Source organism: Chaetodon auriga, chromosome 18 (genome assembly GCF_051107435.1).
Source record: "Chaetodon auriga isolate fChaAug3 chromosome 18, fChaAug3.hap1, whole genome shotgun sequence".
Taxonomy (NCBI): Eukaryota; Metazoa; Chordata; class Actinopteri; order Chaetodontiformes; family Chaetodontidae; genus Chaetodon; species Chaetodon auriga.
In genome coordinates, this window is record NC_135091.1 from 3,596,435 (window position 1) to 3,623,610 (window position 27,176).

Here is a 27,176-nt window from a genome sequence, read left to right on the forward strand (position 1 = left end):
GCTTCTCGCCTGTATGTAAGGGGTTTCTTAAACGGCTCCTCACGGGCTGCTCAGTTTTCACAAGCTTGCGTCCGGCCAGAAGTGACACTGATCCAGTGACTGATTTTCATTATAGCTTTTTTTTTTTTTTTTTTTTTTTTTTTTTACAGCTTGTCACTAGCTCTGATTAGCTCACACTTTATCCCGATAACAAAGCTACGAATATCTCATACTACCTTGCGGTTCAGCATATCGTTGCTACATTTGTATATATCTTCACCCCAGCTAACTGTGGCCTTCACTGGCAACAACACTCTTTTGTGGCAAATTACTGTGGATATAATGCTTTACTAATTTTGTGCTATGTGTTAGAGGTGGAAATTAAACACAAGCCACACTACTTTCTTGGTAAATATTTTATTTTGTCTACGAGTTACAACTTTTATTTTGAAACTTAAACCGGAAAACACGAATCGAGATAGAAACTACATCCTCAGCCTACCTTTCACGTATAATAATAATAATAATAATAATAATAATAATAATAATAATAACAATAATAATAACAATAATAATAATAACTTTTCGTAACGTATGAGGAAGGGAAATATGGGTTTGGAGTAAATATGATTTTATTGAGTGCAATTATGTGCATCTCTTAACTTTATTAAGGGGAAAAGCAAGGCAGGTAAGGTAATATACGTTGATTTAGATCGATTTTAATTTAATTTGACTTCCTTCTGGTGTATTTTTTCTCTTAATTCTTGACTTGTACTGTGCTGTTCAGCGCTTATTTATTTATTTGTTTTGATAGCTCTGGTGTTGTGTATTTTTTACCCGGAACTTCGTCACGTCATGGGGGCGTGTCTTTCCGGTAAAAAGCAAATCGCTTGCGTTGCTATTGGCTGAGCGCGAAATTTCAAATGTAGCGAGCAGGAACGGCCCCGTCTTAGAGGAGAGAAACAAACCCAACGATGGAAGCTGTCCGGCGAAATTGATTTGTAAAGCCAGCCAAACAGTCAGTCAGATAGATTGGTCGGTACCAACACACGGGTTTGTTTACTGTTTGCGTTTTTAAAGGATTTTTTTTTAATCCAAGGCGAAATGGATGTTGCCACTTCTTTACAGTAAGTCACCGGTAGCTACTTCAGTAACGGTTAGCTCTGTGCTAACGGTTAGCTTTAGCGCTACGGATGTGTCGCTGAATTACAACTAATATATAAACGGTCTTACTCTCAGACATTACACTACTTTTCTTTGATTTTGGCGTGTGTTCGCCCCTTTAGGTGTTTTGAAAGGAGTTTGAGCTCATATACAGGAGACGACCCACTGGATCCATGGGACAAGTGAGTAGTTTGACTGGTTTAAGTTAGCATATGCTAGCAAATGTTCTTACTTCATCTAGCTCGAAAAGATTTTTTACATAGGAAACAAAGCTGACTTAACAGCAGCAGTCTCATATTCACTTGCCAGTTCTCTAATTTAATTATTAATTCAGTTAACTTGTAATGTTGTTCAGTCTCTTGATTTTGAAAATTGTCTCTGATCAGTTGTTAGTTAATTATCTTTGTTTACTCTGCTTCGGACTGAGTTTTCTTTGCTGTTGGTATTTACTCTGTAATGCTCTCTGTCCAACTTTTAACTGCACTTTAATGACATATGTATGACTGATAGCTGACACAGTACTGAAGACGTGTCCCTCTATATTTCCAAGGTTTGTGGATTACCTGGAGAAAACATTACCTGTAGACGGTGGCAACGAGATGTCACTGGTCTTTGACACTCTTGTAGAGAGATTTTTGACTGTTGAGCGATACGCAAATGACATCAGATATGTGAACTACTGCATCAAATGTGTAAGTCTGACTCAAATATTACCGGATTATGCAGCAGTCACATGACCACAGTCAGTTTGTTATTCAGACGTTGAAAGCCTTCTTCATTCAACCTGTCCGACAGGCGAGTTATTATTCCGACCCCACTGCGCTGTACAGTCACATCTACAGTAAGGGCATCGGCACCAGGACGGCTGCCCTCTATGTGGTCTGGGCACAGCAGTTTGAACAGAGGGGTTTGAACGACCAGGCCGATGCCGTGTACCAGAAAGCAATAGAGAACCAAGCCCAGCCAGCCGACACTGTCCTCAATGAATACAGGTAACAACAACAAAATGTAAAGTATAGGCACGAGAACGTGGATTATGCACTGTCGAACAAAATCATGCACAACAATAACTTTAATTTGCTTTAAATAAAAAATAAATCTGATCTGCAGGCTGTTTCAGACAAGAACCAGAAGCAGGACATCAGCATCAGGTAGGAGTGTGTGTTCCTTCCTTTTTTATTTAAAGAGATTTCTATATATTGAATCAGCAACTGACTGTTGGATTTTTATTCGACTTTAAAGCAGGAGCTCGAACCCCATGGCAAAATTCCCATTTGACCAATCAGATGCCATCCCACAGAGAGCCTGTTGCTCAAAACAAGGTGTGTATATTTGAATTTCCACGATAACCATTGAATAACTTCAACATGTGCTTTTCAAACCGAGTAGTAATCTTCGTCCTCTGTTACAGGCCTCTGTGGACTGTCCACCCAAACCACCCACACGAAAAACCATCATAACGTAAGTAAAATTAGTTTTCTGTGACCTAACATGCACTGTAATCTACTCTTGTATGATCTGTAGCACTGGAAGTGCTTCAGGAAGATCGTTTTTTAATGATCTCTCTTTTCTCCCCCACAGAGTCTCCCGCTCTGAGACTTCAGGGACGACTCCCTCGAGTCAAGGCTCCAGTGTTCAGACTGTGCCTGAGTACACGACGGAAGCGCTTGTTTGCGAAGGATCTGAATTATGCTTTGAGGAGGTCCGAGCAGAAAGATACTTCTTCGAGCTTCAGAGGAAGCAGGAGAAGGAGCTGAGAGAAATCAGTAAGCTGCTGTTTTAAAATCCAACTGTAGACTGCTTACTGATTATCTGCTCTGAGACAATCGAGGGTTAAAAACAAATCCCAAGTACTGCTGGCACGACGCACGTGATGTGTTTTATTAAGTGACTTTGTTATAATGTGTTTTTGTTTTGTTTGAAGTGGAGAAGAAGCTGAGGGAGCACGAGGAGGGCATCCTGAGCATTAAATGTATGTTGGAGGAAGTAAACCGGGATCTGGACGCCTGTGGAGGTTCAACCTGCCAGCTGTCATCACAGATGGTGAGACGGTTGACTCTCGCCAGAATCAGAGCCACGTTCCACTGATAACGATAGTCTGTGAAACCTCCCATCAGCGCAGATTAATCAGCTGGACCACTTAATCGGTCGACCTCTAACCCCTAGTGATCATAGTAATGAGCTCAACCTCACGACAGGCGTCACATGACCACTGTATTGCCATGCAGTTATTGTAATTCAGTTATCGAACCACCTTGTGCTGTTTAACAATGTAAAATCTTACATGAATTGTCAACCTTTGTGTTCTTTGCTGCAGCTGTCTGCAGTGGAAACATCCACCGGTCTGAACCCTAATCCTACCCAGCAGCCCTTTGGGCGTCCTCAACCCTCAAATCACCTGAGCAGCCGGCGCTCTCTCGGCTTGAGATTACACACCGAGCCGACCTTCATCCACGAGGCTGCAGCGGTCCCTGAACCTCCTCATCAGCAGAGCAGCACAAACACTCTGAGCTCAGGGGTGTCGCTTCAGCCCTCTGTGCTGACTGACAGGAGCATTCATTTACCAAACTCCACACCGGCTTCACTGTCCACGGACCGAGCGATGGTTCCGCCTCAGGCAGCGCAGCAGCCCTTACTCTTCGAGCAGATGAAGCCGCCGCTCCACAGACCCGCCTGCACCTCCGCTGTGAACACTGACGCTTTCTGCCAGGACGATCGAACTCATCCCAGCAGCACGGAGAGCCGACAGCTCCCAGAGCACAACGCCACACATCAGTGAGTGGCTTCTAATTCAGCTGAGACCATTGCAGGAGTTAGTGTTATTTAGAGCAACAGTAGTTTTTGAATCTCCTCTCTACATCTGAAGAAGCAGACAGGGGAGACGGTGCTCTTGCAGGCTTGTGAAAATTGTGTTATTCTAGAACACCCTGAGGGCTGCATGCAGGGAGAGACGAGAGGCAAAGAGAATGAGTGAGCTGAAAGCAATGGACGCAGGCTGGTGTTAAAGAGACAGTTACATTCTTCTAAATTGCTTTTTTTTTTCCCCTCTCAGGCATGTTGATGACCCTCCAGAACCCGAGGAGAAACTCAACAGTAAGTCCACCAGTTGCTCATGAGTAAGGCCTCTAATCTCAGCTTCTTCCGGGAGTTTTCAAGCCTTCTCTTTGTGTCTCTCAGTGTCACAGGGAGGCACGGGCAACCTGTCTCACATCACTCCCAACAATTCACTGGGCTTTGTTCAGGCCACACCGTCCAGGGTGCTGCCGTCACCTACTGTCAACACACGGGAAGCACTGGGTGAGCGCCACAGCCTCTTCACTTTAGGTCACATGGTTGTCTTTGCTGTAGGGTTTTCAGTCCTTTACCGGGGAGTTTCACGTCTTCAGTCCAGCTTTCGATGGCGACTCACTAAATTCTGTTGCAGTGAATAACATTTCGTCTGGTTTTGTATCATCCAGATGTGATCATGGACATGTTCCAGGCTCCGACTCTCCTAGAGGACCCGTTCAACAACACATCAGCGCTCCACGCCGCTGAGAAGGAGGTGGAACCCGGCTACCCACGAAACGGTAAATAAGTCGTAAACGGGTGTGGACGTTCTCAAATGTTCATGCTTTCTGTTTAAGTTTCCTGCTGCTTCCTGTCACTTCACTAAATTCTTGTCCCATTGATTTCTGAAGGAGGCATCTCCTCTGTCACGAAGCCCCCGACCACAGCCCAGTTCACCATCTTCCAGGATGACACCGACAAAGAAAATGGCAGGTAAATATGGACTCAGGTCACCAGAGAGCGAGCAGCATGACACCCTGAATATATTCTGTAAAACTAAAGATGGTGGACGTCTGTCAGCTGTCGCATGTCGATCCAAAAGACACAAATTTAAAATGAAAACTTATTAGATGCTTTTTTGTGATTCTGTGATGAAACGAAAGGTTGCACTTAACCTTTCAATGAATGACGCTCCTGTTATTTTGTCCCTCTTTCACGGTGCTCAGAGGCGCTGCTCCGTCTGTGGTCGAGAGGTCTAAACCAATCAAAGCCCTGGCCGAAATCCAAGTGTCGAACAAGTCCAACGTGAGTGTGAAGAAAACAGAATGAAAAAGTTCAACACGACTTGTTTTCGTCACCTTTTCACAAACACCATCACCACCAACCTTTAACTTCATGTCAACAACCCACTCTGAGCTTATGAATTACTGGCGTCATGTCGACAATGAGGCGTCGTGTCGTGTTTTCTGATCCAGGCCAAAGTAATTTTATTGTAGTTGCTGTGTGTTTTTCTAACTGTCCGTCTGCTGATCAGGAGACTCCCTCGGATCTGATGCCGGATGAAAGCACCATGTGGGGCGCTCGCTACAACTCCCTGAACTCGCTGGCTGCGTGTCCCAACAGCACCACAGACTTTGCCATGCTGGCTCAGTTTGTCTCCACCCCGTTCACACACAAAACGCCTTCCAGCACCAACTTTTTCCAGGACAAAGGTACACACACACACACACACACACACTTCATTATGACCGATATCCTTTTCTGTCAGACACAACAGTCGCGCTCTTACTCCTTCAGTTTTGGGAGCATGATTGAAAAATAATACTTTTTTCAACTCCAGAGAACAACTGCGACGGAGGTGATGGCGATGACGAGGCTTTCATCAGACGCCAGCCGACAAATCTCAGGTAATGATGGTGATTCAGAGTATCAGCAAAAACGTACAGACATTAGACGACCTCTGAAAAGCCGAATGACTGATTTCCTTGTGGAAATAATTTTAAATGTGATCTTTGGTCCGGTTTTATTTCCTGTATATCATTTGTTTTGCCAATAGCCTGCAGTTGAAGTAAAAGCGTCTCTGTCTGTCTGTGTCCTCTGTCGCCCCCCCGCAGCCCCATCATGGAGCAGAGTTCGTCCGATGAGAAGCTCTCAGAAACGGCCGTCAGTCAGTTTGTGTCTTCCTCTGAGAGACACGGCACCATCGTCGGCGAAGGTCTCGCCTCAGCCCAGCTCTGCCTGACCTCCTCCTCCTCCACCATGGTGCAGCCTCCCCCTCCTGCTGCGCTCTCCTTCAGAGACCAGACCATCTGTCCCACCAACTCCTCCGTCCACAGGACCACTGCGCCCGGCTGGGAAGTGTACTCGAGTCCAGAGCAGCCTCCAAAACCAGCGTCCCTGATCTCACGGCAGCCCGAGAGTTCAGTCAGACCCAAAGCGGAACCCTTTACAATCATGGAAGATTTCAACAACCCTGCGAGTCCAGAACGAGCCCAGAAACCAGTCTGCGATGTCCCCATGAGCCCAGAGTGTGCTCTAAACCCGGACTGGCTGGCCATCAGAAGCCCAGAGGCCCTGGTCGAGCCAGACCTGGACGCCTTCCTGAGTCCCCGTCTGCACAAGAAAGGGGAGGTCGTCCCCAACAAGAGCCGGGACATCCTCATGAGTCCAGAACAGCCCCGGCTCTGTGCCGACGTGCCCATGAGCCCGGTGCAGCTGCGCCAGTTCAGCGCCGCAGACGAGCCCATGATGAGTCCAGACAGAGGACTCAGGCCGGGCGCCGACGTGTCCATGAACGCAGCAACACCAGCCAGGACAGCCGCGGCCCAGCTGCTGTCGGACCCCTGGGATGAGGAGCTGATCTCTAATCTGCTGTCAGCGCTCACACCACCTCTCACCTCCCACCCCCGCTGCATCACCTGGCAGTGCAACGTGCCCAACATCAGCCCCAAGATCACCATCAGCATGGGTAAGAAGGCGAGCTGCAGCTGTCATTAGGGCGCCATTTTAGAGGGGCTTGAACACTCCCACAGAGCAGCCAACTATATTCTATCCAAAAATTCGTTTCATGTGGTTTATTCTTGTGTGTTTGCTGCTCAGTGAGCTCAGCCAGACCCTTGAATACTCAGGTTTTCTGGTTTGATTCCAAACGTACCAAAGCTGTCACTGAGCTGAGGCGAAGTGAAGAAAACCAGAAGACGCTGAATTGAAAATCTTTTCCTCCCGGCAGGAAAAGCGTCCCTGCGAGTCGACTGCATCCTCGGAAAAGGCGCTTTTGCGACGGTCTTCCAGGCGACTGACCCCATGACCTCAGAGAGGATGGTGTTAAAGGTAAGATGGTGGCGTTTGCAGATGAAGACCCACGAGGTGTTTGCTTCATGTTCCCAGTGAATATCTCACTCCTCATCTTTGTCTTTATAATGGTCACTGCAGGTTCAGAAGCCCGCCAACCCCTGGGAGTTTTACATCAACACTCAGCTGGACGCTCGGCTGCAGCCCGGCGTCCGTCACCTCTACAGCAGCATTCGCTCCGCTCACCTCTTCCACAACGGGAGCGTGCTGCTCGGCGAGCTTCACAACTACGGCACTCTGCTGGTAGGTTCGCATCAGAGACAAGAACACGAACGCCATCTTCTGTCTGTCGAGTCCTGAACCTTTGACTCCTCTCTCAGAACGCAGTGAACATCTTTAAAACCCTGAGTGACAAAGTGATGCCTCAGCCTCTCGTCATGTACTTCGCCATCTGCATCCTGAACATGGTGGAGCAGCTGCACAGCATCCGTGTCATCCACGCCGACATCAAGCCTGACAACTTCCTGCTCGGAGAGCGGTAACAGCCAACAACCACGTTCATCGACATGCGCATTACTGTCAATGCTGTGAAGTTTTATGGTTTTCCTCATCGCTGCTGTTGTGTTCCAGGTTCTTGGAGAACAAGTGTTTCGATGCAGAGAACGTGGACCACGGCCTCGTCCTCATCGACCTCGGACAGAGCATCGACATGGAGCTTTTCCCAGAAGGCACTGCTTTCACCTCCAGGTGTATGACCTCAGGCTTCCAGTGTACCGAGATGCTCAGCGGGAAACCCTGGAACTATCAGGTGAGCGCACGCAGTCCGCTCCTGTAACCGGAGAGGAGTCACACGTTCTGTATTAGTGCAGAAACAGTAGTGACATTCAGAGAATTATCCTTAAGTTAAAACACCATTGAAGGCAGGTTTCTTTTAACGGTCTCACTGTGTCTGCTGTCCTGTATGTTGCCCGTGTGTGTGTGTGTTTAGACGGATTACTTTGGGATAGCAGGGACTGTGTACTGCATGCTGTTTGGGACGTACATGCAGGTCACGAACGAAGGCGGCGTGTGGAGGACAAACGGCGCATTCAGAAGGTAATGCGTCCAAAGAGGGTTCATGTCTCTGGTGCAGCTTGTCGTGTTTCTTCATGGCAGAGCGTTGATGATTAGATGATTAGTGTGAATGTCGGTCTAAAATCGATTCATCCTCGGTCCTGGTCTGCCACAGTGAAGTGGATCAGAACTGGGTCAGGTGAAGAAGCTGGCCGCGTCAGTGTATCAGGGTCTCCTGTCTGACTCCACAGGAACCCCCACAGCGACCTGTGGCAGCACTTCTTCCACACTCTGCTGAACGTGCCCGACTGCGACTCGCCGCCGAGCCTCCGGAGCCTCCGCTGCCAGCTGGCGTCCGTCCTGCAGCAGAACTACAGCAGCAAGCTGGCCACGCTGAAGAGCCGCCTGGTGGTCCTGCTGCTGGAGAGCCACAAGGCGGCTCGGAGATGACGGCGCCGCGCTGCCTTCGTCTGAAAACGAGAGGTTTGGTGAAAGGTCCCCGGAGGACGAGTTGAGCTCCTGATCAGAATCTGTACATACAGAAAAATGTAAATACTTTTAGTTGCTTTTCTACTTTCATTTTGCTTCCAAATTGTCCCGGGAGTGATGACTGATGTTCTTTGGTAAAGAATAAAATTTGTGTTGAGCCTCCATAACATGCAAAAACTATTTAAGAATTACTGTTTTTTAAAAGACTGATTTTATATTCACACTTTCCATAAACGGGAGGCTGAGACGATGATTTTGCCTTTTTTTAAAATGTTTTTTCACTGTTGAAAGACTTGAAATGTTGATAATTCACAGGAACACTAAAGAGTTTCCCACATGTCAGAGTGATCACAGCTTTCTTTATCACTGAATCAACGATAAAATAGTCTAAAATACAACCGGCGCCTGCGTCATACTTGATACGACCACCAGATGGCAGCAGAGACGTGCCTTTAAAGCTGCACTCATCACCTGATCAGTAGACTCCATGTATGCCCACTCATCCTCTCACCTCTGATCTGTTACCTGTTCAGACCTGCAGCTCAGCTTAACTGCATTTTTCTACCTGTATGTTTACAAGATCGTCCACCGCCCCGAGGGTTTACCACAAACACGTTCATCTTAAAACTGATGTTGACAAACAAGCTGGTTACATAATAAGCTCCGGGTCATCTTCTCAATCAGAATTAATCTATTGGACAGTAAAACCTTTGATGCTAATCGGTGCTAATGTTGCCAGACTTCGTTTAACTTTCAGTGCTGTTCTCTCAGCTCGTTCTGTCTTTGTTCTTGGAGAACAGACGCTGACTGTGGTTTGATGTTCCAGAGATGTTTCCTCATTCGTTCGCGCTCTGTGGAGCGTGTAAATATCTTGTTTTTGGAATTTAACTTCCCCCTCAGTCAGTCTGCTCGGCGGCGTGTCGTGGGAATGCTGTGGGCGTTCACCGCAGCTCGGCCAGGACCTGAAGGCAGCAGCTGTCCTGTGACCACGCCCCTCAGCAGAAACACCTGGCTGGGAACAAAACGTCTGCTGCCTTCAGGTTCTGTCAGAAATCTCTAAACTGGCGAAATCTCTGTGATATCTGAGCTGCTTTTCATGCTCCTGTTAACGTATCTTGTTTCAAAAGGAAACTGACACACACCAGTTTAACTTCTGAACATAACAAACTTCCCTAAGTTGATTTCGTTATTTGGTGAGCGGTAATAAAAAAATCATCATAAAAAGAAAAATCTCTTCTAAAGACACGAGAACCATGCTGTTAAACTGAGAAAACTAAAGATCTTTTTGTATTGAGCACTTTAGTCAGTTTATCGTTAATGACACAGTAACATTAGTTGTATTAGTACAATTAATAAAAGCAGCAATAACAGAAGTAAATTTATTTCTATATGACATTTTACAACCAGTTTCTATTTAAGAACAAATAAAATCAAATTCAGTTCTATGAAATACAACATCAATGCACGAATGAAGGAATAAAAAATAACTGACTGATCCTTTAATGTTACACGTTTGTCAGGAGCCTCAAAGCTGCTTCATGTTTAAGACAAATGAAAGTAAACATAAGATGAAGACATGAATGATTCACTCATTTAGGTTTTCATAATTTAACTCTGATCCCTAAAACTAAACAACAACCAGCAACTCAAAAACCTTTGAAGCATCATATCACATCTCAGAGGCACAATGAACGAGCAGCACCTGAAGGCAGCACAGCGAAGGCGCTGGTGGAGGAACCTGAAGGGTCAGTCAGTCTGATGAGCGCCATGGAGGGTCGAGGAGGACTGTCGAACGACGCCGTGTCCGCTGCCTGCAAAGAAGGAGACCCCATCACCAAGGTGACCTTCTTTCACGTCTCATTTCGGGGGGTTTGCTTTAATTCCCTGCTGGGGCAGAGGAGCCGGGCGGCGTGGGGAGGCTGCAATGCAGTCAAACCTGTTGGCAGTAATTGATCTGTGACTGCAGACCTGCAGCTGCCTGTCGGCCGCGCTGACACTTCACACAGGACGTCTTCAGAGCTGCAGGAGCCTCCGCTGTGAGGAGCGTTCAGGTGTTCAGTTAGACTCTGGTTCTCCTGGCATCCACGTCAGGAGCTTTAGTTTCATGTGCCAAGATCGAGCTCTGCTGAAGCCTCAGGTGACATTCAAAGAACTCAACGACAACTCGTCTTTCCAGACGGAGAGTCCTGGATGATCCAGAGAGGCCTTTCAGTGGGCGGTGGATCAGTCAGCTTTGCTCAGTGGGAGAGTTTCTCTGAACAGTTTCTGCTGCTGAATTGTTAAATTTAGACAGTTGATCGTTGATCTGTTATCAAAGTGCTGAGACAGAAATCTGAGATCACACCTTCTGCTTAAGTACATGTACCGGTACAACAGTGTGGAAATACGCAAAATAATGGTTCTGGATTCAAATGTTTACTTCAGCAAAAGTACAAAAGTATAAGTATTAAATCAAAAGTTAGCAGAATGGCCCCTTTCAGGACAATGAATATCGTATTATTGGGTTATAATTAATATGTTGCTGGTGAAGGTTTAAAGTACTTTAAGTACTGCAGTGTAGAACGAATTACAGAAATACATCAGAATTTATTAGTTGATATGTTTTGTATTGATAATCTGAATCTGATGAAGGTTGTTTTAATCGTCCTGCTGAGGCTGAATCAGACAGTAAATAAGCTGCAAAACCAAAACTATGAGCTGAAAGCGGCTGAAACGCTGCTCAGAGCTGCAGAGCTGGTGATGAAAATCCGTCAGTTTCTTCCCTCAAACGGCTTTTTTTAAATAACATGTTGATGAGTGCAGCTTTAAAGAGCTCTCTTTGCCGTTTGCAGGACTACATGATGCAGCAGACGATGCTGAGGGTCAAAGATCCAGCAAAGTCCTTAGACTTCTACACTCGGATCCTGGGCATGACGTGAGTCTGACGCTGAACCTGTCCAGGTAAATCTGATTCAAACTCTGTGCACGCCGTTAACCGCCGGGCTCCTCTCGGGTTTCCAGCTTGCTCCAGAAAATCGACTTCCCTTCGATGCGTTTCACCCTCTACTTCCTGGGTTACGAGGAGAAGTCGGACATCCCGGCCGACATCAAAGAGAGGACGGCGTGGACCTTCTCCCGTCGGGCCACCATAGAGCTCACTCAGTACGTATGATGACGCGACGAGGCGTTTCATCTGCAGGACGACCACCAGCGTCTGTGTTTTCATCAGTGTCCCTTCTCTGTGTGTCAGTAACTGGGGCTCAGAGTCAGATGAAAGTCTGTGCTACCACAACGGGAACAACCTGCCGCGAGGATTCGGTGAGAACTTTGACTGAGCTCACGTAGATTTCATCGTCACTTTTCACTGTAATTAACTGATTTTAAGCCTATTGCTTGTGTTCAAGATGAGCTGAGAGAAAAAGTGAAGCAGGAAGCAGCTACGCTTGTGTTCTTTACGTGTGTGTGTGTGTGTGTGTGTGTGTGTAACCCGCGCTGTCATTGCAGGTCATATTGGCATTGCTGTTCCTGATCTTCACGCTGCCTGCAAATTATTTGAAGAGCAACAAGTGAAGTTTGTCAAGAAACCAGACTCAGGTGAGTTCTGAGGCGTCACTCTCTGTTGTTCTTCTACGTGTGAAGAAAATCCCATTAAAAAAACCCCACATATTAAATAAATAAAGTTAAATAAAACACTGGCACAAGTTTTACAACACCTGCTCACAGAGCAGCGGAAGTATTCAGATCATTTACTGAAGTAAAAGTACTCTTACTACTACTACTCTTAAAAAGTTACTTGAGTAAAAACATCTAAGTATAATCTGGAAAATGTATTTAAAGTATTCAGAGTAAAAGTACTCCATGCAGTAAAGTGTCCCCTGTGACTGTTGTACTCTCCCATCTACAGTCATTAGATTACTGAAGAGCAAACGTTTGAAGTCTTCAGCGTCTTACTGTGATATTTGAAAGAAATGTCTCCACGTCGCTCTCGTGTTGCTGCTCAGCATCAGTTCCAGCCAGGAGGTGGCGCTCAGGTCCAGCTGGCCGTCTGCTGGTTGTGGGTCGTGGTGTTAAATCTGAATCAGTGCAGTGTTCCTCTAAGAAGTTCACCGTCATGTCTCCTCACAGGTAAAATGAAGGATCTGGCCTTCATTCAGGATCCTGACGGCTACTGGATCGAGATTTTAAGTCCGAACCACATGGTGTCCTTAATGTCCCCTTAAAGCAGAGCCCACGGGGACGCTCAGGGCTAACAGCGAGGAGACGGACGAAGACTTTGTTTACATGACACACCTTTGACGCTCACACACACTCAGTCCAGCTCCTGGTTCACATTTCCTTCTCTTGTTCTGTTGCTCTGCTGTTCCTCCTTTCCTGAAAAATGAGAAAATAAAAAAACAGGAAACAGAAAGCAGTCGCTGCTTCTTTGACTCTGTCGACAGTCTGCTGCAGTGTTGATGAGCTGAAACATGTAAAGATGATAAATCATTGGACAAATTAAAATGTTGCCCTGATGCCTCCACCTTCACAGGTATAAACTCTATTATACACCAACCAGTACTCCTCAAGGCTGCTGCAGGTCTTCTGTGTGTTACTCTGTGGTATTTTGATGAAACACAACTTTATTTTGGAAAATTCAATGTAATCAAATAACCAAAAATCACCTGACTCTGCATATGAAACAACAGACAACAGAAAAAATGTCACAAATACACAGCAACAGAAAAAAAAAAGGTTCAGAAGCAGTAACAACCAAAGTACAACCAAGTATTTCTGATGACCCGGAGACAAACTGTCCCGGCTCCTAAAGGTCCGTCACGTTTTTTGCTGCTGGTGCGTGAAATTCTCCCACAATGCAACGCAGAAAGGAAGTAGAAGAAGACATAGCAGCTGCAAAAGTTAAATAAAAACATTAAAAATCTAAATAAAACATTTAGCTTCCTGTGAGTAAAGCTAAATTAACAGCAGCCGCTTGATGGACGCATTGCATCACTTCCTGCCTTATTGTACACAAACAGCAGAAACACGAGGTGAAACATTACTGTAGTACATACTGTGTACAATGTGTACAACAGTAGCATGTGTTAGATGGTTAAAAGGAAACTGCTTTCCAGTGTGTTTCCAGGAGCTGGTTGTTCTCAGACAAACACAGTATTCATGTCCTCTGGACTCTAACAGCGTCCGTCAGTGGACGTCCTCTGGCTTCAGCGTCTCCTCGGACGCTTCCTGTCCTCCTCGTGTCTGGCCTGTTTGGCCTCTCTGTGATTCTGGATGTAAAGTGCTGACCGGCTCATGTCACCCAATTTACCGCCGGTCACTTCAAAGCGGCGTCCCGGCGTGAGAACCGTGTCGGCTGACCGGGGCGGATTTACGGCCCGCGGAGCTGTTCCCAGGCCTGTCAGCCTTTAATCCTCCATTCAGCTGGAAATGACGCCGTTTTCTTCTCTGGGAGGATTTAACGGGTGCAGCAGTGATTTTAGTGTGTAAATCAACTGCAAGATGAAGGCAAAGAAGGAGTGGATTAGCAAGCCTGTGTGTGTGTGTGTGTGTGTGTGTGTGTGTGTGTGATTCTGTAATACTTTCCCAACTTGGGAGTGCAGTCTGGGTAATCACAGCAGCTACATTTTAAAGGTATCCAAGCGAAAAGTATCCCATCACGTCCCCCTACACCTCCTGGTCGCTGCTCGAGGTCGAGTCCACCAGAGAGCGCCGGGGATGACATCATTAACATGTAAGGAAACACTTCGCTTCATGAGAACGAACAACTGCAAACATGGCAAAACCAGACGAACCAGACGATGACCTGTCCAGCGCAGCTCCCATGGCGTTGGTCTTCAGGCCCTCCAGCTCGCCGTCGGTCCAAAGCCAAACCGACGTTCACTCTGGTTTGACCTCTTCTGCGTCCGTCTGTCTTTTCTTCCTTTGTTGAGCAGCGAAGGCTGTTGGAGGTGGAGGTGCAGCTGCATTCTTGTGCGACGAGCTCACGATAGCTTCAGGAAAATAAAATATCTGCTTTGCTCGGTGGAAGATTTCGGTCACGCACAGCGAGCTCACGGGCAGGTAGGAAGGTACGTAGACGAGCAGGTCGGCCCTCCAGTGAAATGATTGGATGGGTTTATTACAGCCTGTAACAGCCACAGATACCAGTTTTCTTTTTCACAGCACGTTCTTTATTGATTGCTGTTGGGATGTGAAGAGACGTCAAAGTCAAAGAGGTGAAAAACACTTTGTTTTGTTCATTAACGTACCGGGCAAATTGCAAAAAATGTTGATTCTGACAACATATTTCAACTGTTTTCCACCGGACCAGGCGATGAAGCGATGCACCGTGCGCTCGTAGTGAGTACAGCCTTATTCTGCTTCTTCATGGTTCTGCTCAGGCACAGGCAGCACTTCAAGTCAGCAGCAATCAGGATCTTTCCCGAACCTGAACCAAAGTGCTTCTGTTGCCTAAACCTGACCACAGTGTGGACGTGAACCCTGATTCTGGTCTCACAGACCTGCACTGAGCAGCTCCCATCCACCCCGACCTCCAACCAGTAACTCCACCGAAGTACAGAAAAAGTCATGTTTCATTCACCGCAACAAACGTTGACTCTGAAAATAATCCAGGCAGCAGTTACTAAATTGTGAATGCAGATCAGTTGTACATATACATCATTTCTCAGAGAAAGAGACTGCAGCCTAAAGACAGGAAACAAATACAGAGAATACATCTACCAACACCTCATCAACACAAAACATGTGGACAGAGCTAGGCTAGCTGTTTGCCCCTGTTTTCACCCTTTACGCTAAGCTAAACACCCTAAAAAACACTCGGACATGATACTGGTATGGATCAGTAAGTTTAGCAAGTGAGCAAATTTGTGTGTTTTGTTGAATTTTTCCTTTAAGGGATAAAACCTACAAACAAACTGCTGTGGTGCTTCAATAATTTTAGAATTGAGACTCTTGTTCAGAACGTAAGAGCAGGACTAATGATTTCAAATACTCTCAGATGAAACCTCTCAGCGTCTCAATGCTTCGTGTTCGTGTTTCATGACTGCACCGACATTGTTACTTCATCTTTATTTATTCGTAAAAACACAGCAAATCAGCTTTGATTCGGTGACAGTTCACATGTAAACCACAGACAATCAAATCTGTTGATGCTGCTCGACACCACGCTGGACACACACGTCTGAGACTGAACTGGTTTTGGCAGGTCTGCAGTGGTCCAGTTTGAAAACCATTTCATTCTCAGTTAATAGTTTCTCTTCAACAGCGTCCTTCTGGTTAGTCGGGTTAAACGTCGGTGAATTGATTATCTCAGAGGCAAACTTTGGTTTACAATATTCAGAGGACCAGTAGACAGGGATCAAAAGTGGAGTAAATCTAAATCAACACATCAGTTGAACTCAGTCAAACATGTTAAAGCTCCTTCCCTTTCCTGTATGAAGAGGTTTGAACACACTGAAATAGAAGGCTTTGATTTCTGCCTGAATACATATAAATAGTTTCATACAGATGCCTGCAGATGATTTTATCTGGGCCTGATCAGCTGGACAGAACAGCATGAAACCGTAACCTGGTCCAAGCTCAATAAAATGAATACCAATACCACAGAAACAGAGTATTTTACATGTTTATCTCACAGTATGTCAGGGCGTTCTTCAGAAGGAAGGCCATTTACTACATTTATCTCAATAAACATGTGTATTTATATTCATTTTCTGAATTTCACTGACTATGTGAAGCAGCTCCATCTTTGCAGGAAAGAAGAGAGTGAGGCACTTGCTTTGGACGCAGGCTCTGGTTGGCTATTGTTGGCTGTGGACATGACGTGACGATCCTCATTGGAAAAAGTGAGAAAAGTCTGAGCACAGCGGCCATTTTGAAACCAACATCTCTTCTACGACTACATGCTTGCGAGATTGGCAAATAGAAATTTCAATGGATTACTGTATTCTCCTTGTTATTGATCAGTGTATTACTATGATTGCTTCATCAGTGAGTTGCCTGAATTTCATAAATGTTTCCTTGTTGTTGCCGTTGGTATCATGTGCTGTTGAAATGGTTTGCACCAATCAAATCACAAGCTTTCCAACGATGAGACACATCGAACTCAGCCGTTGTGTCAGCAGACCACATCACACAGTTGGAGTCTTGAGAGGTCACAGTTGAGTAACTGGTCACTTTGTGAAATCAGCAGGTGGAAAACAATCAAAAACACCTCAAAGGTTAAGAGTTAATAGAACGAGTCGTTTGGGTCAAGTGTTAAGTGTTTTGTTCATTGGTGGTCGAAGTGTTTCCAGGCTGTTAAAACAGTCAGCAGGTCAGATGTTAGTCTGCAGCGAAATCAGTCAAACGGTCAGAAGGCTCCGACCTCAGTCCCCCACGGCCTGTAGGGTTTACTGCTGCTGCTGTGAGGAGTCTGGGAGGACGAGGAGGAGGAGGAGGAGGAGGAAGAGGAGATGGGAGGGCTGGTGGTAGCAGTGGTGGAGATGAAGGAGGAGGGAGGAACGATGGGGAACCCTCCGTGGAGAGTGATGGGAAACGATGCTGAGAAGGAGAGGAGGGAGGTGGAGAGAGGAGAGGGGCCACAGGGGAGCATGAGAGACGAGGAAGAAGAGGAGGAGGAGGAAGGAGAGGAGGAGGTGGTGGAGTCTGCATAGGAGGAAAAGGAGGAGGCTGAGCTGCGTTGTGACAACTCCGCCAGCCTCTGGGGAGCTCCACCTCCTCCAGCTTCTGAAACAGAAAGCCCGCTCAGTCCGTACGGCAGAGGCCGAAACGCAGCCGCGGTGGCGACGGCGGCGGCCGCAGCAGCCCAGTGGTGGGGGTGGAAGGGGTGAGGTAAAGGGTGAGGCTGCTGGTGGTGGTGCTGGTGATGTGGCGAATGGGAGGTCAGGGTGAGGGCGGCGGCGTCACGCTGCGAGGCGCAGGAGGTGAGGTGGGAGAGGAGGCGGGAGCGCAGCGGGTCGCCGGAGTCCAGGCCTTCGACGGCGCTCAGGTAGCGGGAAACCTCCGTCACACACTCCCGGAAACCCAGAGACAGGAAGTCCAGGGCCAGAGCGTGAGCATCGAAATACCCTGCAGACAGAGAGAGGGCGAAATACCGTGTTCTAAGTTCCATTAAGACGGGCTGATTAAAACTACTCAAAAACTTTAATTCACAACAGTCACAGCTGCACCTCAACAAGGCCGGTGCAGCTTCACCACAGCTGCAAACCACAACCTCAGGAACCAACACCTCAATAAACACCTAATTTAAGAGCAGCAGTGAAGAACATAAAACGTGGTCAAACCGGCCTCAGTCAGATTTCTTCACCTGCTTTCTGAACATCAGCGAATTGATCTGCTTCACCGTGTTCACGTCTGACTTGTGACGGTGGATGTTTCCTGCTGCGATCAGCTGACTGTTTGCTCTGTCTGACTCTACGCGCTGCTGCCGCTGGTGAACCCAAACAGACGCTGCAGAGAGACGGCCTGTGAACGCAGCCGACACTGACCCTCACCTCCTCTCCCCCTCCCTCACGCGTCCTCCCCCCAGCCGCTGGCTTTATGAAAGCAAACAGCGCTGCTCGGGGTCAAGTGGTGCTTTTATCCCTGCAGCATTTTCCCATGGACTCGCCACCTCCCTCTGTCACACACACACACACACACACACACACACACACACACACACGATTCAAACCGAGTGTTTGACTGACATCATGTCCACACTGATGCTCCGACTTCAAAGAGCGAGCACTGACACGTCCTCTGTTAAAAGCTGCACCTGAATGCATCATGGAGACCTGACAGAAGTCAACAGTCGCTTTGGCCTCGTCAGTTTGTGGGACAACTACCTTTTCAGGAGTCTGAGCTGAACCACGACGAGCACCAGAACTCACACTGTCACTGTCATCTGTCATGTGTCCTCCAGCTGTTAGCGGCCCTGCTTTACATGCAGCAGTATGCTGGTTTGGTCCAAGTCCTCGAGTCCTGGTGGTCTACACGTCTAAGGCTTAGTTCAGCCTGCAGATCTTTAACACAGGTGCTCTGAATGAGTCAGTGTCAGCGCTAGTTTGACCTGAGGACTCGAGCGAACGGGACTCGCTGATACTGGACTTCTGAACTTTGACAACGCTGCACGAGCACTTTGAAAGCTTTCAAAAAGCTTCGACAGAACTTTCGGCGGAGCTCTGATGTGGTTTTCATTTCCGGGCGGCAGACACGTCCCCGTTACCTTTCCCCCCCGTGGCCTGCAGCAGCTTCAGATGGTCCACAGTCATCTGCAGAATCTCCGCCTTCTCCAGTTTAGCTGAGCCCTGATAAAACAAAGCAGAAGCTGAACGTACGATGCACCTGAACACCACCTTGATGCACCACCTTGTTGGTCTGATTGTGTCACATCATGTCATCATTTCACAAAATTCACAATTTCAAGCAAACCGTGACCACAAACCACAAAGATGAGTTTAGTCTGAAGTAATCAGGGCAGTGGAGCTCAGTTCAATACTTTCAACATCTGTTTATTTTATATTGAATTTTAAGCACATTTTGAAATCTCTTCCACTGAGCTGGTTTGCTTGAGTCGTGGATCTGCTGTGAAGGCCGCAGGTGAACAAACCTCTGAGTGATCAGAGTGAGTGAGACCACACAGGTGAACGCAATGGTGAATCAGACAGGTGTGCTTATTAGAATGAGGAGAAGCCTAAATGTCACTATTTAAAGCTGTGGAAGTCATGATAAACGCTGCAGTGAATGGATTCTCCCGCTTTGAGTAAACCTGTGAATTTGTGCTGCTGACCAGCAACAAACCGCCTCGACTGCGCTGATCTTTGAGGGAGAGCCACTGTTTTTATGAGAAGCACTTGGTGCATGTAATTTCTTTGTTTTAAAGCACTTCAGGCTGCGTTTTTCATATGAAAGATGAAATACAGCTAAAGTTTATTATCATACTAATAATAATTATTATTATTGTAGCTTATTAGCTGCTTTTTCCATCCAGGTTTGATGAACTGCTCTTTGCAGGTTTGCAGACAAATGCGCCTCGTGTCAACTTCTTCCTGTCAGCGTTTGTGCTGGTGAGCTCGTTAGCTCGCGGTTGAACAGTGAGGAGTGAGGCGTCTGTTTACTGGTTCTGCTGGACCCTGTGAGAACCCCGATGGACCTCTGTGCTGGTTCCGTGGAGACAAACAGATTCTCACCTGCTTCTCAAACGCTGTGGGGACGAGCCTCCGTAGCTCCGACAGGCTGTTGTTGATTCTGTCTCTGCGTCTCTTCTCGATGATCTGACATATTGAAGGAGAGAATGAAAAGCTCAAACTGTCCCTGAACTGTACATCCATGATTTAAAACTGGCACAGTAACTTTACCCCTCTGCGCTTCTTCCTCGCCATCACTTGAGTGGTCGTGGTCGGTGATCCACATCTTATAAAGGAGGCCTTCATGTGCCTGAAAAGTAGAACAGCAACTGAATCAGTACATTAAAAAGACGTGTTTGAGCTGCAGCTGACTTTAAGAAAAATGGAGAAAACTTTTATTTTCAGTACTTCAAATGTGTACAGTTAGTCTGGGGACAAATGTCGTGCAGGATATTGTAGAAAAAACTAAGTTTTCAAGCACAAATATAGAACTTCTGGATCATTTCTTTGTCTGTTAATGTGTTTTGTGCGATCACATCCAGATGTTCCCTGCAGCTGTGGAGTTTCACTGCAGTTTATTATTTTTAATAATAAATAAAACCTATTTCACATTAGTTTATAACATGATTCATATTATAGTTTCAGCTGCCAAACAGCATGTAAATCAAAATGAGCTCCACCTCATTCACTCGTTCATCAGTAATAACTGTCTAATAATAACATATATAATAATCACATGAAGCCATTATTTAGACTTTAACTGTTGATAAATGTGAATAAATACACTGTCCTGGTACTAATACTGCAGTTTAACTCGAAGTGTTAATGTCACTGATTGTTGATTAACTTTAATTTACAAGATGAAAACAGCCTCTGCTGCATGTTAGACGGATATTGAGGAAGCTTAAAATAAAATAATGTGCTTTTCAAAGGGCAGCAGGTGACTTCAAATCTTGGAATGACTAAATTAAATTATACTTACAGCTTCATCTTTTAACATTTGTAATAAAAGGGAGTTATAATCTGAATATTTTTTTTAAAAAAGCGATGCTCTGCAGACTTTTCTCACGCATGAACAACATAAAGACTTTAAACTCTGACATATTATGGACAGATTTAATAATCAGCCGCTGCAGCTTTTCATTGGGAAATACGATGAAGAAATCGCTCCTAACTCACCCGGGATAAACGCTCTCACTGCCCACATCGATGGTCTCCTCCACGTCGCTTTCTGCCGAGCTGCTGTCCTCACACGGCCGCTTCATGGTGCAGGGACGGCGCGGGAGCTGTGCGTCGCTCCGCCGGAGGAGAGGTGGAGGTTTGTCAAAGTTTATTCCCCTTTGAACAAAAAAACACCAGCTTTTCTGACTCTTTTCATGTATTTTTAGAGGATAAATGTCGCTACAGGAGTGACATTAAAACTGTTATCAAAGCACTGTGAGTGAGAGGCTCTTACAGGAATATTAAAGGAGATATTGAGTGATTTCTATTTAATCCAAAAGACGCTCGAGTTTCAGGTGAGTTTCCTTCCCGGAAAGTTTTTCCTCTCGCAGAATGTGAGATTAATGATCCCTCCAGAAAAAGAAGTCTTCAGCAAAGGAAGAAACTGCTGACAAACATGATGCAAATCTTCCCCTCTCACTGTCTTTAGTGTCTGAAGTCAGTCAAAGAAAATCTTTCAGTATAAAAGCTTCCAGGAGTTCTTTTTTCCAGCGGTGCGTGTCCGGGAAATAGTCCGGGGCAGGTGGCCCGTGTGTCGGCTGCAGACTGGACTGGTGACCCCTCTGCTGGAGCTTTCCCACGGAGCCTGGGAGCCACACACACACACACACACACACACACACACACACACACACACACACACACACACACACACACAGTGGAACCGCCCACGTGCACTCAAACACAAATTTGAGATGGAAGTTTTTTGCAGTCTCGGCAGGGCTGGTCCTTCTCTCCTGATAATACCGCCTGTCTGGTTCAGTGTGTGTGTGTCTGTGTGTGTGTGTCTGTGTGTGTGTGTGTGTGTGTGTGTGTGTGTGCGCGCATGGGAATGAGGCCACTTCTGATAGTCAAAAAATAGTCATTATATAAGGCAACAGCTTTCAGACTGGACTGTAATATTAATCCAAAACAGCAGTAAAACATCATATTTAACAGTAAAACATTGACCAGGAACATTTTACTGCATCACGGGTACATTTACTTTTCATACTGTGAAACTCCATGAAACTGTGGAATGAATGTCAGGATACTCTTTAGTCTATTTTACAGAACAGTACTTTGATTTCATTCATTCACAGACTGGATTTATTCTCCACATGACTCGTCTGAATCTGAAGCCCTGCAGGCAGCATCATATTCTGTACCCTAATGGTCCAGTGTGCAGGATTTAGGACGATCCATCGGCAGAAATGGAATATAATATTCATATTCATGTTTTAATTAGTGTACAACAACATGAAAATAAGAATCGTTGTGTTTTCACTACCTTAGAATGAGCTCTTTGTATCTACAGAGGGAGCAGGTCCATGGAGTCCACCATGTTGCACAGCCAGCGCCCGTGTGCACTCAAACACAGGTTTTATGCTTCTATTATATACACCCAGCAGCCACAATGGCAAAACCCCCTTCCCTGCATGGACACGGGACCTCTGGGGGTGTCCTGTGGTCTCTGGATGTTGGCAGCAGAGTGGAGCCTCAGTTGGACTTGTTCCGGCACATCCTGCGGGTGCTTGGTCGGACTGGGATCTGGAGAATCTGGATCAACTCCGTGAGCTCTTTGTCATGGTCCTCGCATCGTTCCTGAGCAGGTTTTGCAGTGTGGGGGGGGGGCACACCGTCCTGCTGGGTGAGACCACTGCCATGAGGAGGTGTACTTGGTCTGCAGTGGTGTTTAGGAGGGTGGTGAACATGAAATTCAGACGTTCATGTTCCCCAGAGGATGAATCTTAATAACTTAACACCAGCATTCCTGAAGCAGTGACTGAAGTCACGTTACCCGCTAACAGTGCGTTATGTAAACATGCTAGGTTAGCATGCTAGGTTAGCATCCTGTCATCATTCCCACATGACTGCAGTGGAACGCTTTGTGAGTCTGGAGAAGCAGAGAGAGCCGAAAATAGAAAAAAGACACTGACACAGTGTGTGTGTAGACGTTCCCACACTGAAACCCAATCATCGTGTGAGAGAGGTCAGACACACACACACACACACACACACACACACACACACACACACACACACACACACACACACTGAGGCGGCTGTCTTTTCACACCTGCTAATCTTTTTGCAGTACAACAAGGATTTAATGCAGGAATTATAATTTAGCTGCTCTCACACACACGCACACACACACACACACACTCACGCACACACACACACACACACACACACACACACTCATGCACACACACCACTTATCCATTGGTATAACTTCAGATGGGCCTGTCAGCACCCTCTCATTGGCTGAACTCCTGCTCAGATTATTATTGCTGTAACACAACAGTGGGTCCGTCTACACATCGTAGGCTTCATTAAAGCTCTAAACCAGAACATTTGCTGCTCTAAACACTTGGTGTCGGGTTACACTTTGTCCAAGAAACTTTCAATTTGTGTTATTTTTAGGAGCTGGAACAAACAACAATAAACAATTTTTCAAACGGACTCGTCAAACATGAGTAACACACTCATAAAGCCCATTACTCGCTGTGCATGCTTCTTAACTGGTGTGGCTTACTGGGAAACTGTAAAGACCTCATTCAAAATCCCACTGACGTCAGTAAATATGCTAATAACTAAAAATCAAGGCTTGGATTTCTCAACAATATGACATGTGGTTCGCTCCATATGATCGATGGATGAGGATGGTGCACTTAAAAACTAACCTAATATTATTGTTTGTTATGACACACACACATATTTCTGTTTTTAGCAGGATTTTAATGACCACAGTTGGTTGAAGAACAGTCTCACTGTCATATCTTAAAATCTAGCTCGACACGCTCGTTTGTACTTTGAAAGGGTTTTCCGTCGCTGTTATCGCTCCTCTTGCTCGTACTGGATCCCTTCCTGGAGTGATTTCAATGTAAGTCCTTGTTCTGTGTAAACATGCGATCTTTAGAGTTGAGCTGAAGCGAATATGAGGCCTCTGCAGTCTGTGTCAGACAAATAAAGTGGGTAGCTTTCAGTGTTTTTAGCGTGAAATTCCCTCTTTGTATCCACAGACTGTTTCCTGAATTTGACACTAATATGAGTCCAACTTTGGAGGACAGTAACTTCTCTTAGCTAGATGCTAACGTTTCTCTAAAACACTGGATTTATGATGGTCAGATGTGTTAAAGTTCAGCACCATGAACACTATTGGAGGAGGAACTTCAGCCTCGAAACACAGAGCTGTGTTGGTCTACCTCTAAAATATGATCCAGGACGTCCACTGATCCCTGCGTTTGAAGGTTTAAAACACACTGTTTGTAATGCTATGAGTCACGATTTTATCTTCTGTCTGCGTGATCTGAAGGTAAATCTGCTTCTGAGTGTTTCTGGAAAGTACCAGAAGTGGAGGAAAGTGACATTCAAGCATGTTTGCATTGATAAAAATCATATTTATTCGAGCAGTGTGTGTGTGTGTGTGTGTGTGTGTGTGTGTGTGTGTGTCGATGGTATCAGAGGTTTATTAGTGTCAGGGGTCACGGAGGACAAGCAGGGCCATCCTATAGCAGGAAACGCTGAGTGTTGAAGGAGGAATATCTGTGTGTGTGTGTGTGTGTGTGCGTGTGTGTGTGAGGAGGTTAATATCTCGGGGAACGCTCGGCCGGAGCGCCAAGCCGTGAGTCGGAAATCCTTTTGGAACAGGAGAACATGACTGGAAGCTGTGTGTGTGTGTGTGTGTGTGTGTGTGTGTGTGTGTGTGTGTTTGGAGAGAGGGAGAATGGGAGGAAGTGGTGTATTATTCTCAGTTAGACGGTGCTCGCCGCCCGTCCGTCCCTACGACGCCTCAGACCTCACACCGCTCAACCCCTCGTTCCCACAGGACGTCCCACACACACACACACACACACACACACACACACAGAAGAAGTAACCGAAACATGCTCAGTCGGTGGAGGACACATTTTGACTCCACTAGGTGTAAAGTGTTCGGTGTGGACAGGCTTTATCTGCCGTGCTGAGCTTCACCGGAGGATCTCCAAGCAAGTCCGAGCAGATCGGTGCGGATAAAACCGTCCAATCAGATGAGCGCGCACCTGCAGAACTGAACCAAACACCTGAACGACAAAACTGCTCGAGAGCCAAGCGATCCTGCTTCAGAAAAAAAAAAAAATCTCTCTTTCCGGTTGATTGGATGCACCTCCTGAGTGTTTTCGGAGGGCCTCTCCTCAAGTCGTAAAAGTTAAACTCTACATCACTGCAGCTTTTTTCTGCGCTGTCCAAACAAACAGATTATGTTGATAGTGAAAAACATCTTCTTCAACATTAACGAGGCGACAGCAGCTTCAAACAGAGCAAATGAAACTTAACTGATAAAAAAGTGATGACGTGGAATCACAACATGACACAGAATCGATAATTATAACAATAATAGGAGTAATTGTTGCGTACTGGAGGGTGAAGAGGAGGTCAGAGTGTGTGAGTGTGTGTGTGTGTGTGTGTGTGTGTGTGTGTGTGTTTGTGGTCGGGGGAGGTGGGGGGGGGGTGAAGAGAAATTTACGACGTTTATCACCAGCCTTTAATTCACTCCCACAGACTGTATGAATGTCTGTTGTTTGAGGACATAATGGTCTATTGTTGTGATGAAGGAAACCTGCAGACACGTCCTCCGGGAGCGTCGTACTACCAACCTGCAGGTGCTGCGCTACTCCACTTCCTTCCTGTCACCTGACCTGCGTTTCCCATCAGGACACGATGGGGAGGTAAGAGCCAAATGTGTGTGTGTGGCCTGATGTTTGTGTGTGTTTGTACAACCTGATGAGATGCAGGCGTTCAACTCAGAGATGATAAAAACTGAAAAATAAAAAAGTTTAATGAAAGTTTTTTTGCAGTTTTTGAACCGTTTCCAAATCAGCCTTTGATGCGGCAAATAGACTTTAATGTCAAACTTTGTACTCAGGTCAAAAAGTAGTACACTTTAATGCAGTACAAATATAGTTTAGTTATAGAAACATCATTAGAAGTACACTTTCACATTTTGTGCTTAATTTAAAGTATGTTTGACTTGTACTTTTACAAACTGTACTTCAAAATAGATGTCATTAAATTGTACTTAAATGTATTAAAAATGAATACTGATACTGCAAAGTACTTGTAAAAAGTGTACTTTATTATAAGTGGATTATAAATTCTACTTAAGTGTACTTTTAAAAAGTGTATTAAATTATAAATACTTTTAATAGTAATAAAGTGTACTTATGAAAACTATACTTATTTCCAGTTCCTTTGCAGTTCGCTGTTAGCTTGCTTAATTAAAATGTACTTTAATTTCACTACATTTGAAGTATATGGTTCTCAGGGACTCCTTCAGTACATTTAAGTATAGTTGAAAAAGTGTACTTAGTACATTCTTCAAAAGGTATAATTGAAGTATTATGTTTTTTAACCTGGGTAGAGGGTGTTTGGAGGATGATCCACACAAAGAAACTGGAGGCTGCTGTTATCGCTCAGACGTGTTGAGAGTCATTTCACTGCTCACTTGACCTCTGACCTTTCTTCAAGCTCTCCTCTAAATAAAGGTTAAGTCAAACAGCAGCAGTCAGATACTGAAGACAGAAACACTGTGGAGAAAAATGATTTCATACCAAACCAGAAAACGATCCTTTTCATGTGTAAGAGAGCAGAACTGTACTAACAGCTCCTGAAGAACCCTTTATTTTATCAGAAGACGAGGAGAGAAGAAGAGGAGGAGCTCCAGCAGTGGAGGAGGTGGAGGAGCATCAGAGACGCCTGAGCCTCTAATCTGCACACACGTCAGCACACACTTGGCAGCGTACGGGAACCCTCGGGGGTCTGTAGCGTGTGCGTGTATACATGCGTGTGTGTGTGTGTGTGTGTGTGTGTGCATGTGTGTCCTGGTATTAACAGACTCACAGACTGTAGGTGTGATGAGAGGTGGTGTTGTTGGTGACAAGTATGTTCCACAATCTGGACTTCAACTTTCTCACACACACACACACACACACACACACACACACACACACACACACACAAACATACACACACAATCATATTTGCATCACTTTTGGGGACCTTGCATGGAGACGTACCCTAACCTTAAAGGTTTAGTGTTTAAGATGAGCTGCAAGGCTAACTGAGCTAAATGGCTAACACCCGCTAGTGGCTACAGCCATA

The 27,176-nt window shown here is 45.8% G+C and overlaps 3 protein-coding genes across 3 annotated transcripts; 2 read left to right on the forward strand and 1 right to left on the reverse strand.

Moving 5' to 3' along the window:
* The first annotated feature begins 1,011 nt into the window (after positions 1–1,011).
* Positions 1,012–9,081, forward strand: bub1 (BUB1 mitotic checkpoint serine/threonine kinase). The gene is made up of 24 exons (XM_076755952.1): positions 1,012–1,106; positions 1,266–1,325; positions 1,694–1,835; positions 1,939–2,135; positions 2,254–2,294; positions 2,386–2,465; positions 2,555–2,604; positions 2,725–2,909; positions 3,068–3,186; positions 3,461–3,918; positions 4,196–4,236; positions 4,321–4,440; positions 4,602–4,712; positions 4,824–4,905; positions 5,139–5,217; positions 5,447–5,624; positions 5,753–5,819; positions 6,027–6,880; positions 7,142–7,242; positions 7,345–7,506; positions 7,584–7,741; positions 7,834–8,011; positions 8,192–8,298; positions 8,508–9,081. Exons 1-24 carry the CDS (start codon positions 1,084–1,086, stop codon positions 8,704–8,706), a joined length of 3,792 nt encoding a protein of 1,263 aa, XP_076612067.1. The 5' UTR covers positions 1,012–1,083; the 3' UTR covers positions 8,707–9,081.
* A 1,390-nt stretch (positions 9,082–10,471) lies between these two features.
* LOC143336081 (lactoylglutathione lyase-like) lies at positions 10,472–13,079 on the forward strand. The gene is made up of 6 exons (XM_076755959.1): positions 10,472–10,584; positions 11,577–11,659; positions 11,746–11,886; positions 11,975–12,042; positions 12,229–12,318; positions 12,850–13,079. The coding sequence occupies exons 1-6, from the start codon at positions 10,504–10,506 to the stop codon at positions 12,942–12,944; spliced, it is 558 nt and encodes a 185-aa protein (XP_076612074.1). The 5' UTR covers positions 10,472–10,503; the 3' UTR covers positions 12,945–13,079.
* Positions 13,080–15,028: 1,949 nt separating this feature from the next.
* Positions 15,029–21,560, reverse strand: hey2 (hes-related family bHLH transcription factor with YRPW motif 2). The gene is made up of 6 exons (XM_076755654.1): positions 21,286–21,560; positions 21,009–21,167; positions 20,061–20,139; positions 19,893–19,976; positions 18,929–19,010; positions 15,029–17,790 (listed from the first exon to the last, which is right to left on the reverse strand). The coding sequence occupies exons 2-6, from the start codon at positions 21,092–21,094 to the stop codon at positions 17,072–17,074; spliced, it is 1,050 nt and encodes a 349-aa protein (XP_076611769.1). The 5' UTR covers positions 21,095–21,167; positions 21,286–21,560; the 3' UTR covers positions 15,029–17,071.
* Positions 21,561–27,176: the final 5,616 nt, after the last annotated feature.